The following is a 12883-nucleotide window of genomic DNA, read 5'->3' on the forward strand; positions in this document are numbered from 1 at the left end:
TCTTGGAGTTTACCTCAGAAAGAAGCAGCATCTACACATGTGGCAGTAGGTTGGAGGGGAAGTGGAAATACAGTACAGTGTTATTCACTTGATGGAAAAGGAGATGATGGCTTGACAAGGATCAGGCAGGAATTTTGTTCCACATCAGGACCAGGTATTGTGCAGCTTACAGGAAAAGAGCATTCATTAGTGTTATTATTTACATCATTGCAGGTATGACAGGTTAGTAGAACATAGTGTGGAAACGTTATTGCCAACACACTGTAGGATCATACGATGATAAACCTATTTAAACTACCCTGACATGCTGTTCTTTTTAGACACCTGTCACAATTTAATGTTCAGTCATGCCTACTATTACTCACACTATATATTTGAGAGCATTCTGTGTTTTCTATATTATATTTTAAAAACATAATTTCACAGTAATGTGCCAGTTTAATGTGAAGCTGAGTCCTTTTGGACACATACATACTTTAACCTTTCATATACAAACTTTGAACAGTGTCATGATATCCATGCCCACTGAGTTTATTGAGATTGCTTTACAAGACACTTGCTCATTCTTCTTTCACACACAGCTTCTCTCTTTACTTTGAAAATTTAGCTTTTTAAAAGGGGGAATTTAGAATAAAAACAGAGTTTAAACAGAGGTTAGCAAACTCTCTAATAAAATTGCAATCATATCTGCCAATTCTACAACATAGACACTGGGAATTTCCTTTAAAAAGCACCTCAAGAGCCCCAGAGGAGAGGGAGGGAGGCATTTGTATTTATTTTCAATTTAGTTATTCTATGAATATTTTTGTGATTTTTAGTGAAGTATTTTTAATGTTGTCAGTCCTCCTGACTGTCTCACTTTGTTAATAAGATCACTGTTTAATTTTTTTTTCTAGCTGTACTAAAAAAACAAACCCATACTACAGATGGCATTCCACATACAGTTTAATGGGTTTGATAACATGTAACATTTATTGAAGTGGTGATGGATGAGAATCTGCTGATAACAGAAGCGAGGACGGTAAAGAGCAAAATTTGCTTTGGTTCATTATCATGTTTTGAAATGGAAACAAAGCATGCTTTTGGCCCCAGGACATATCTCATTTATTTTAGCAAAATGAGACAGATGTGTTTTTATCCCTTTCATACAAATAAAAACAAGTACAAGTAGGTCATTTTAAGGTATTGTACTTATTTTCAGGGGGAAAGAATATTGGGCAAATCCAAAAATATCACAGTTTACTTACTTTTTCATGATCACATGAGCATTGTTGTTAGAATATGCAGTAAATCAGTGAAGTATGTTTGAAATAAATAAAACACACAGCATTTTAGAATAAAAAAACATGTCTGAGAAGGAAGGTCCCAGCCATGGGAGCCCCCTCACACGCACCCGCACCCGCACCAGTCCTCTCAACCTTCAGAGCAGCACATCCCACTATGCTTTGCGATGGTCTTACAAGTGGATCCAAGATGGCGTAGAAAGTAAAGCTAGGTAAGTGTTGACTTCCCATTTTCAACCCTTTTAGTTGGCTTTTTCATCGCATGGTCACTGACGCGAATCTCCTCCACAAATCATCGGGATAACGAGGAATACTAGGAGTTTATGCATGGATAACAACACGATGTCATGTCAGTTATATGCGCCCAAACACCGTGGCAAAATTACAGGCCCGAAACCGTTTTCTTTCGGCGAACCCAGCTAGCCAGCTAGCTAGCAGCCTAGCTACCATGAACAAACCAGCCAGCTATTCTTGTTGTGAGCTTGTTTGGTGCCAGGCAAGGCTGTGTTTTGGCTAGCCAGCTCCCTGTTAGACACGCACAGCCTGGTTAGTGTGGCGACACTGTTTACCCCGTGTGTTAAGCAACACTGTGGGGACGTTTTCAGGGCTTTGTACCGCTGCCGTCATCGGTCTGACTTGCAGCAGTAATGACAAGTTTAGCAGACAAACAGCAGCTACTGTGTGAGTGCATGCTGAGACACGACACACGGCTTTGGTGCTGGTTGTGTTTATTAGTGGATCTTCTCTTTACATCTGGTTTACCAACTGGGCTCAGACATTGGTTGAGTTTCACAGCCGTGTTTTGTACACATTGCCTTGCTGCCAGTGATGCAGTCAAACCAAATAGCGTTAACACTGATGGAAAGCAGTCGGTATTGTTTTACAACTATCATGAAAAAATAAAAAATGCTTTCTGGTGCTGAAGACTAAATTGTAGTCACTGTGGTGGGAGGCCAGTACTGTATACCAAGTGTCCACCCACTGTATCCCGCCAAACTATTTGTTGTTGCCCCTGTGTAGTGGGTGGCTATTATTATTAATATTATTATTATTAGCTAATATTAGGCAACAGCTATTCCGAGACTTATAAATTGGCTGCACACGTTGTTTCCAATCAGAGCCAGTATTGTTTTATGATTAGTCCTATGTTGACCCTGTTTTCCACTTCTCAGCAACAATCCTGGTCTGCTAGCCCACACAGCTCTCCACCCTCATTTTGCATGCCACATATACTGTATAATTGAATTATGATGATTTTATGTTTATGCTTAATGTTGTGAAGTAAAGTCGTAATATATAATTCACCTATTTGTTTGACATCAGGGAAGTAGTCTGAGGAAGCTTCCACGCATGTACAGAAATCTGTTTTGTGAGAACACGGGTTGGAGGATGTATGGGCTATATTGGTATGCTGAGTACTGGAATATAATTTGTCATATCTGCCCAGGTGTTGTATGTGCATAGTATACAAGGATATTAAGTCTGACAACTAACTTCAATAGATGCAGTGATGCCGTTGAGTGTTTAGAGTTTTCGAGGATATTAACTCAGCAACAGTTCATTTTTGTCTTGTGGAACAGATACCATGGAGCTCAATAGATCTGTTATGTTTTGATATATAACACCTAGACCATGCTCACTTTGTTTAAATTATACTGTCTTTGTCTGATGAGATGGAGGCTATTGTGCTGTTATCAATGACACTGGATTATAAGAAAGAATTTCACATGTTTATCAAATATTGCATTTTATTGTCAAGTTGACTCATTGTAGTTTCATCCATGTACAGTGAATACAGTTCATAGTGAAGCAAAACAGCATTCCCCCAGGAATCATGGTTGAATCCAACTACACAGGATTACACGCATCTGATCGAACTTGGAATATCTGTGTTACTTCTGGGTGGAATCAAATCACCTGTGTTTACCGTAATTACAAAAGTAAATCAGAATGGAAGGTGTTCATTTACTTTCTTCTCCCAGACATATAATGGATGTTGTTTTGAGAAAAATGGTTGTAAGACCATAACCCTAACCCAGCTGTGAGATTTTAAACTGTTGTTTCAACATTTTTAGCCCTGTGCATCATTAACATGATGTGCTAGTTTTCTGCTACTTCACTGTGAAGGACTAGCTGACCCAAATATATCCCAACTTACTGAACAGTTTGAATCTTCTTTTAAGGCTGTCATAATCGAAAGCTGTAGTCTAGGCTGTGGTGGGTGCTGGGATGGAAATTCAGTGTCAGATAATTGTTGTGGCATTTTAAAATGTAACCACAAGTATATTTTGCCAACCATCTTTGCACATAAGAACCATTATGGAGCTTTTGGGGCTGCCTTTTTGGGATTAAAAGCTCTTTCACCGCCAGCCTGTGATGGGTTACAATGCCAATGGTGAACCCATTGAGGTGGAAATAGTAACAAAAGTTACTAGGCTATTGGCCAAGGTTAAGCATTTGGAGGCCTGGTGTTCCCCTAAGCCGGTCGTCGTGTACCCTCCTTATCCTGATCTCTGTTGCGTGGTGTGAAGGAGGGCACTCTGTTCTGTGTAATCTTAGTCTTTTCATGATCTCGCTGTGCTGTTGTTTGTTTTTTTTTTTTTTTTTTTTTTTTTTTTTGGGTGGGGGGCAGAGGAATGTGTGAAGGATGAACGCATTGGCATGGGCATTATACAGTAAACTCACTTTGGCATCAGCTTCAGATTGCCACATTTTGATGCTCAGTGTCTAGAAAAAAGGGAAAGAATTCTCTCTCACCCCAGCCAAGTGACCACAAATAAGCCTGCTTTTTAGTTCGCAAATCAGGCTTTATCATCCTCCTTCCTCCTTCCTTATCATCCTCCTTCTGACATGGGATTTAACATGGGACAGAAACTGCTTGGCTTCAATACAGGATCATTTCTATAGTAACTTTTAAACTACAGATCCTAAAATTAGTAAAATTACTAAGCTACTCTGCTCACCCGGTGAGGCCTTCTCCAAGACTAAACCATATGTGGATGCCAATTGACAATTACAATATTTTTGGTCCTGTTTTATGGGTAATTCCAGCCTTGGAAGCTAATTTCTAGACATTTCAGTTTTTCAAATTCCCTAGAGTTTAATTTGTTGATAGGGAATTGTAGTCTCTGTTAACCCTGTGTTGGTGAAAAGCTGCTAATGTATTTTGAATTTACACATTCACAGGTTCTAAAGAGTGACCTTACATCTTAAGCTCAACATAGAGTTGATATTTTAAAGTGAACACATGTTTTTTCTAGTAAGATAGTCCCTTGTGCTGGTTATACCGTAATGTGCAGAAAAGTAGCCAGATTTTATGTCCTCCCACCACCACCTGCAACCACACACAGCCGCCTCCTCCACACAGAACCAAGGACTATTCCTTCTTATTTTTGAATATGTTTCTGTGTTTTAGATGTAGATCTGTGAGTGACACCCACAACTTTGAGTACCTGGATAGAACTAAAACACACTTATAAGCAGCTGTAAATAAAAGAAGTGGACAGTGTGTGTAGTCCAGAGGATGGTGCTGGTCCTACATGGCCTGTTGTTGGTTCTGCAAACACATTGTTAATAGGAAAACAATAGATTAAGGTAATGTGCTGAGCTTTGTGTGGCTTCATATACAGGTATCACATCAGCTATTGGCATAAAATAATCATGTGTCTAAGTATACCGGTGTCATTAGTACATTAATGTTGATTATCCAAACCAAGAAGTCAGTACAGACTATAAAGTATATGTTAAATGGCAGTAGGCAGAGATTAAATACATTGGCATGTGTTTTCATGGCGACATAAACAGTGTTGGTCTATAGCTATGAAGTGTCACAACACACCCATTTCCATTTGCTCCTTTTCTACGTCATACTCTCTAATCTTAATAAAGCCCATATATTTTGCATTATCAATTATGATAATGTCTTTGTCTAAGCAGTTAGATTATAAGGGATAGGTGACTTCACTGTTTCTGGCTTTAGAGATGATAAATCTTGATCTCTTGAGATGATAAATAAGTTTCTCACCATGCTTTAGGCTTCTCATATGACCACAGCCTTCCCAGCTAGTAGCAATTGCTTTTTAATGTACACTGTGAGCAGATGCACAGAATATATTCTATGTAGCACTGCTACATTAGGAGCCTCATCCTCGCCTCCCATTGATTTATGGTGCAGTGTAACCACATGAGTACATGGTTCTTGGTGAGCACATACTCACATTGCATGCTACCACCTATAAAACACCATTTCTTTAGGGTTGAAAGAAATATGAGGCCTGTTTCTGAGTGCTCACGAAGTCTTAAAATGGCTTTTAAAAGCCAAAGGTATTTCATTGACAATATTATAAGGCTGAGAAAAGCTGCATGTGCTGAGGTGTTGGAACAATTCAGTGTTCTTATGCTTATTATTCCTATCCCTGTCTATCAGTATTTACTCAAATTTAGTGCTTTGACTTACATACAGACATATTAATAACGAAACATGACATGTTACAGGAAGGAAGAGAAAGCTTGCAGTTGTACAGAGGAAAAATAAGTTTCATCTCATTTTTTTTTAATTTTTAGTAATACTTTGTCAGAGACACATAATAAGAATTAAGTTGTTTACCCATAAGTTTAGTAGGGAGGAACATTCCTTTTCAGTTTTACTTAGCAACTAATTATCTTTATAGTCAGCAGATTCTGCTCATTTTTTTCCTAAAGTGTGTCATGAAGCCCGAAGTACAAGTAGACAAATTCTGTTTGACACACATCTGACTTTGTTTCAGCTGACTCATGTGGTAAATTTAACTAGTGGCATTTTGAATACCAAGTAGGTTTATGTATAGCATTAAAACTTATACCAACCACACAGTTATACCAAAACCATACAGTTATACTCTGTATAACCCAAACAATTCCAGTTACACCTGGCTTGCATATGGAGTCAAATGTCTGGCTGTTCTCAGCATGGAAAGATGTCATGCTTCAGATCCAGAGGCCGAACACATTCCATGTCATTTCATTTTCTGCATTTTTAAGCTTGAAGCATTTTATTTATGACATTTAAAATTAGGAGCCCTCTCTCTTTTTCTCATCATCACATAATATCATTAACGTTTCAGTCTCCCTCTCTGTAGGGGGTAAATGTAGTAATTACCAGTTATTATACATTCAATCCCTGTAAATTCCACCTTGAAGAATTTATTGAAGGGTTTGTACTGAGCATACTTATGAGCTCTGAAAAGCAATCAGATGTAAGGTGTTAAAGTATTTACATGTCTTTTATACAACCATTAAAGTTCTAACAAATGAAAGTCTTTTCATAATTAAGTCTGAGCAAGATGAAAAAATACATATGGTGGAAGCTTGGTCACTGCATGTGATGGCTAAGTTGAAAAGTGAAGCAAATATGTGTTTCACCAACAGGTCTCTTTAGAAGGGCTGTAGATTTTATTTGCTCAGATTGTGTAACCTGATATGCACTTACAAATAGTCAATATGATGATCAGCAAGTTTGACCTATTTGCATGCCTACTAGACTACAAAATACAACATGTGAGCATGCTTGATGTTAAAAAGAAAGGTGGATACACAGTGACCAAAGTCATGGACAGAGATTGTGTGCCAACTGGAAAAGGACAGGACTTTACAGTAAAAATGTTTTCCTGTGTCTAGCTTGACAACTGTGCTATTTACAGCACTGGAATATTCCTTGTAAGCTAGTGTTATATTAGTGCAGCGTTAGGTTTTCTACAGTGCAGGGACCTCCAGCGTCTTGGAGTGTGTAGAGTCATTTTATAAAGAACTTGGAAATTCTCTCTTCAGTTCCATTATAGTGAAAGCTTTTATTTATTTATTTATTTTTAGTTTTAGGCAGTGTGGATATTTGGGAGATATGGAGTGTCAGAAAAATGTTGCTCAATTGGAGATAAAAGGGCAGTTCTTTCTCTCACACTGTGGAGAGTCAAAGCAGTAAAACTACAGTGTAAAAATACAAGTAAATGTTCTCCATTAAGAAATACGGGTACAAAAGTTTTAGACTCAAACTGTACTTGAAGCATTATAACTGAAAATATTCATGATTGAGAAAGGCACTTTTTACATTAAAGCAGGTTATATTTTTATAATTATGCATATATTATTATGTACATTACTTTAATGTTGCAATTTCTAAAGATTGGCCTAATCTTTTATCGAAATATATATTAAATGACATTGCATGCTGTTGGAGAGTTTGTAAATCTCCCAGCAGGCATTCCTATTGTGTTCTGATTGATTATATTATGTTTTATATCTTATTCTGAAAAGTAAATGTAGCAGAAAGTATACCTTTTGTACCAGTCAAAAGTTTGGACACACTTTCTCATTCAATTCAATGGCAAAGTGTGTCCAAACTTTTGACTAGTAAGAATGGGTGTACCTTTTCATTTGCAGTCTCTTACAATATAACAATATCTCCTAGTCAGTGCTATCCTGCATCTTTGTATGACAGGCACCCCTGTTCCATCACAAATACAGCTAAATGTTGCTACTTTAATCAAGGTGATTGTTTCCATTAGATAAAAGTTAGGGATTTCTTTCTTTTGTGCAGCCTTGCTTAATCTTGGTACTGTTCATACTATGTTTTTCCCATTCCAGATGTTTTGTCCCTGAGTCATGGCAGACAGGAGAGCGGAGAAGTCATGTGAAGAAGCCAGCAGATCGTTAGTCAGGCGGGAGTACAAGGCGGCAGTGAGCCATAGCACGGACGCCCTGGTAGTCCTAGCACCCCAAGCCCCATCTTCTGGTGCCCCCATTCCACCGTGTCCTTTGTCCCTTGTTGCCGCCGGGCCTCTCCGCAGCCGTGCCCTACTCTACCGAATTGCTGCCTTCCTGCAGCTGGTAAGGACAGTTGTGCTAGCAAGCATAAGTTTACTGAATGGACAGTGTAGCTTAAAACTGGGGCTCTGTTGTAAAATTTAACAGTTGATGAAACTGTAACATGGACATAATGAAACCTAAATAAATGCTGCACTCACATCTGTTTGCTTAATTTTTGAAGTCTCATTTGCTACATCTTTCCATAAGGCACAAGTAACCTGTGAAATATGAAATCTGGACTAGGCAAATGTCCCCTGAACATAATCTTTAGTGTTATGGCCAGATTCAACCACACTGTTCTGTGTTCCTCTATACAGTACACAGGCACTCACCACTGCTCCCCTCTAGCTTTGTAGCTGTCCATGTTTTTTCCCATTTTACGGGGCATTCACAGTTAGACAAGTCTATAGAATACATGTCACATTGTTCTGTTGGTGGGAGGCAAAACATTTGTTTGAAAAATTATATTATTTTGTCCCAGCGCTGTCATAGTAACCATCAGCAAATAAAATACAAATTTCCTCCTATCCCTAAAATAATACCAAAATGGTGGAGGCTGATCATTGTGCTTTAAACCCAGTGCTGTCCATCTAATCACTTTGTAAATTACTATGAAAAGAGGGTTACAAATGAGAACAATGAGCTGTACTTTTTTCCTTCATGGCATTGTTACATTATCTTCCCAGAACACAAAAAGTGCACCAATTGTTTAGGCCCTAAGATTATGGAAACTACTTAAGTCCTATAATGACAGTGTTAGGAACGCGACTGTGAGGCAAAGATAGCCATTCTTGGAGCGTATGTGTAGCTCTGACCCTCAGGCACATTTGTTAAGGATACCACTTTTTAACTTCTGCTTTTCTTCTTCTGCCAACAGAAAAACTATGATGAAGCAGATGAAGACTGCAAACACAGTAAGTAGCAATTCAAATTGGAACCATCTGCTGATACCGTATAGCATTTTTTTTTTTTTTAAACGTAGTGGCAGACAAAGTGCAAGATAGTAAAGGTGAAGATGTAAGTTTTAACATGTCTTGGTTTCATGGTTGGTTTCAAAGAAATCTTTAATTTGTGCATATCTTTTTTGCAGAGTGCAAGATTTTTGTTTTGGGTCTGTTGTTTATTTTTGTGTCTGTTGGGTTAATGTGACTGCTTTGAGCTACAGTTGAAAGACAGAGGCTAAAAAATGTATGTGCCAGTTATTTATTTCTATTTTGTGTTAAAAAACAATGGTTAGGTCATACTTCCAAAATACCTCTAGGGTAGGTAGGTTACTACAAATTATGCAAGTATGTTCCCTGATTACTTGCATAACCCGAATTCTATGAGTAACCAGATTCCCTAAGTGCATGTAAACATGCAGAACTTACATGTAAGCATGTAGTCTCTTTAGTAGAATGGGATGCGCTGCTTTATACCGACATTCAGTTTGAATAAAATACACCAAATGTAAGGAAAAAATGTCAGTACTACTCCTATAACTCTCTTATACCTGGTCTTTCTTTGTCTTGTCATAGTCCTGGCAGAAGACATTGCCAGGGGAGATGGTTCGCTACAGGCCAGCTTGCGCTCCATGCTGTTGGATGGCAGCTTGCAGGAGGTGGCCAGCATCCTATCTAAAGCCTTGTATGGAGAGCCAATGGTAGGTTTAATGTACAGTGTGTACAGTGTATGCACTCTCTGCCCAAGCACTGGTGATAATTAGGATATGAAGGCCAGATTGTTGTGGCTGTTGAGGCCAGAAGTTCATTGGACAGGTTATTTTCAGGGTGTGGTAAGGTTTGACTATTGATAAACATGACTGCCTTTCATAGTCATTTGAGATCATAATGTTGTGGAAAATTGTCTGGCCAGGATCGAGTGAAGCTGTCAAACCCCCACAGACACGGTTCTTCTCTCCCAGTGTTTGAAATCAAACTTTTCAGTCGACAAAGTCTGAGCTAAAAAGGTTTATTATGCACTTGCAACAGTAACATAAACCTGAGTGATCCCTGGGCACCACTGGCTATCGCTCTTTGTTCTTAGTCTTATATACCATCTTGAAGGTCCAGTTTATGGTAAAAGAATTATTTCACCACTTGATTTAGTAAGTGAGAAATTAAGGTTAAAGTGAGGTTTTGGCACCATTATCAGCTCTCTCTGTGTTTCTTCTCTGTTCTGTTTTCTCCCTTGTGTCTCTTAAGAGAGACACACAAAAAAACATTATCTTTCCAGCCTTCCTCCTGTTTTACCCCCCCCCCCCCCCCCCCTTTTGACAAATGTCAGTAGTTTCACTAAAGAGTTTTATCTTTTTGTAGACATAAACTTAAGAAAATGACAAAATTTGTGTCCACGGAAGTATAGCTTTACAAGACTTAGGTTGTTGCTAAACCAAAAAAGAGAGGATTATGCATCAAAAAGGAGGAATAAAACAGGAGGAGAGCAGGAAAGATGTTTTTTTTTTTGTCTCTCTCTTAAAGAGACAAATGAGAAAACAGAACAGAGAAGAAACACACAGAGAAAGAGTTGGAGAGACCTGCAGAGTAAACAGGACTTTCCACACTTAAACACATAAAACACTGACCATGTTGCCAAGCTCAGCCACTAAATACATGACAGTGTGCGTGTAATGGGCAGGAAGTAGAAGGAAACAGAACAGTGGAGTTGGCAACAACATCTGTGTTGATTGTGGGATATTAGTCAAAATACAAGTCTGAAATATATGTATTTATATATATTTGTGTGTGTGTGTGTGTGTGTTTTTTTTTTTTTTTTTTTTTTTTTTTCCAGTATATGTTATGGAGTTTGGTTCATTTAATTTCATCCAATACACATGAATGGGAAAAGAGCTGTCAAGGACGCTCTGTTGCTCCCAGTGGGCCGGGCAAGGCCATGCAGCTGGTGTATAGTCAGCAAGCCAACACTCATGATGGTGCCAAAACCTCACTGTAACCTTAATTTCTCACTTACTAAATCAAGTAGTGAAATAATTTTTTACCATAAGCTGGACCTAAGAAAAGGCCATAACAACAAAGATAACAACATAGAGTGAAAAGTATGTCTGCGATAAGGGATTTTTATGCTGTACAAGGTCATTGTGCAGAGAAGCCCAGAGAGGGGCTTCAAGATGGTATATAAGACTAAGAACAAAGAGCGATAGCCAGTGGTGCCCAGGGATCACTCAGGTTTATGTTACTGTTGCAAGTGCATAATAAACCTTTTTGGCTCAGACTTTGTCGACTGGAGACTTTGTCGACTTGACTTTCAAACATTGGGAGAGAAGAACCGTGTCTGTGGGGGTACGACAGCTTGACTTGGCCCTGGCCAGAGAATTTTCCACGACATTATGCTTGAAGACCGTAGTGAGGACTGTAAGTCGCACTGGAATATTAGTCGCTTTCAGCAAAAAACAGCCTTGTTGAACAGAAAAGTAAAGTATAAGTCGCTTTGATGTGTAAGCTGGATTTCTAATTATACTAATAAATCTAAATTAGCCAATGCAGAATGTAGGCTAGATCCTAACGCCTTATCTGTGGATACTGTGAAATGATAACTATATATAATAAACCATTTAAAATGCACTGGTTTATTCGAAAAGTATGAACATTAACTCAAGCACTAATTGCAGTTTGTTGCAATAATGATTTTTTTTCTTTATTTCAAAGAATGGCATTGTCACAAAAGACCTGACCAGATTAAAAACGCTCCTCTCGGAAATAGAGGTAAGGGAGGCTGGTTGTGAGACTATATACCTTTTCATGTTGTGTTTTTGGTGCTTGTTGGTTTTACACGTGATTGTTTAATGCCTGCAGGCAAATGTCATAAAGATGACTAATGGCCTGAATTCCACACTAGTTTAATTATTTTCTGCTCCTCTGCCTGGCTTGTAGCAGTCGTGGATTTATTACTCATTTGCATGTAATAAGACTAGTGGTCCATTTTCTTGTTGGTGGCTAAGTTTGTAGTGGGTAATATAGTAATAATCTTTCTGTATCCACCCCACCTCATCCTTGTCTCTGTCAGGCTGTAAACAGGGAGATGGCACCAGAATACACAGATGACCAGGAGGAAGGTGAGCAAATCTATTACATGAGCCAATTTCAGTGTTTCCCTCAATCTTGCAAAAAAATTTAAATGGTTAGTTTGCTTCTTACCAACAAGATCACCTTTATGTTTAAAAATATATATACTTAGTTGTCAGTTGGCAATTTGAGTGCATTATAAATAGTTACAATCTGGATAAAACCCATCTCATGATGTTTTTAGATGCTTTGGCTCTAAACAGACTTGTTACTTTGGTGTTGTATTAACCACCTGGCTGTGTGCGTTGACAGAGGTCCAGGATGGTTGGCAGTTCCGGCCTCCTCCCAGAGGAGTCACCAGCAGCGAAGAGTACACCCTCTGTAAAAGGTAATATGAACTGCCAGGTAATTTACACACAGGTAAATTAATAAAGTAAGTGATATTCAGTTACACTGTAGACTATAAAATGTGCTAAACAATTGACCAGAGCTATAAATTTTGATTATACATCTTTGAATAATAAAGGAATCCTCTTACAAATGAATTAATGTTATGTAGATGGTATCAAATTATTATATAATTATGTTTTTAAACAGGATCTCAGTTTTTGGATAAAACAAACTGTTTTGACATGAAATTCCAAATTCGAAGATTATGAATATTGCCACACTGTTATTATTTTTTTAATTGTTGGTGGTGTTAGTATTGTTATTGTTACTGTTCCTGATTATGTGTAGCTTCTCTGCAAAATACTTATG

The 12883-nt window shown here is 38.3% G+C and overlaps 1 protein-coding gene across 1 annotated transcript in view; it reads left to right on the top strand.

Annotated features, from left to right (window-relative positions):
• The first annotated feature begins 1449 nt into the window (after window positions 1-1449).
• The window catches only part of helz (helicase with zinc finger), a 48989-nt gene continuing 37555 nt past the window's right edge, over window positions 1450-12883 (top strand). The window contains exons 1-7 of the mRNA XM_026303125.1: window positions 1450-1495; window positions 7902-8144; window positions 9001-9037; window positions 9641-9765; window positions 11768-11824; window positions 12126-12174; window positions 12437-12512. Coding sequence (XP_026158910.1) covers window positions 7920-8144; window positions 9001-9037; window positions 9641-9765; window positions 11768-11824; window positions 12126-12174; window positions 12437-12512 — 569 coding nt within the window. The 5' untranslated portion in view covers window positions 1450-1495; window positions 7902-7919. The remainder of the gene's footprint in view (window positions 1496-7901; window positions 8145-9000; window positions 9038-9640; window positions 9766-11767; window positions 11825-12125; window positions 12175-12436; window positions 12513-12883) is intronic.

The sequence above is a fragment of the Mastacembelus armatus genome, chromosome 1, assembly GCF_900324485.2.
Source record: "Mastacembelus armatus chromosome 1, fMasArm1.2, whole genome shotgun sequence".
In the NCBI taxonomy this organism is placed as follows: Eukaryota; Metazoa; Chordata; class Actinopteri; order Synbranchiformes; family Mastacembelidae; genus Mastacembelus; species Mastacembelus armatus.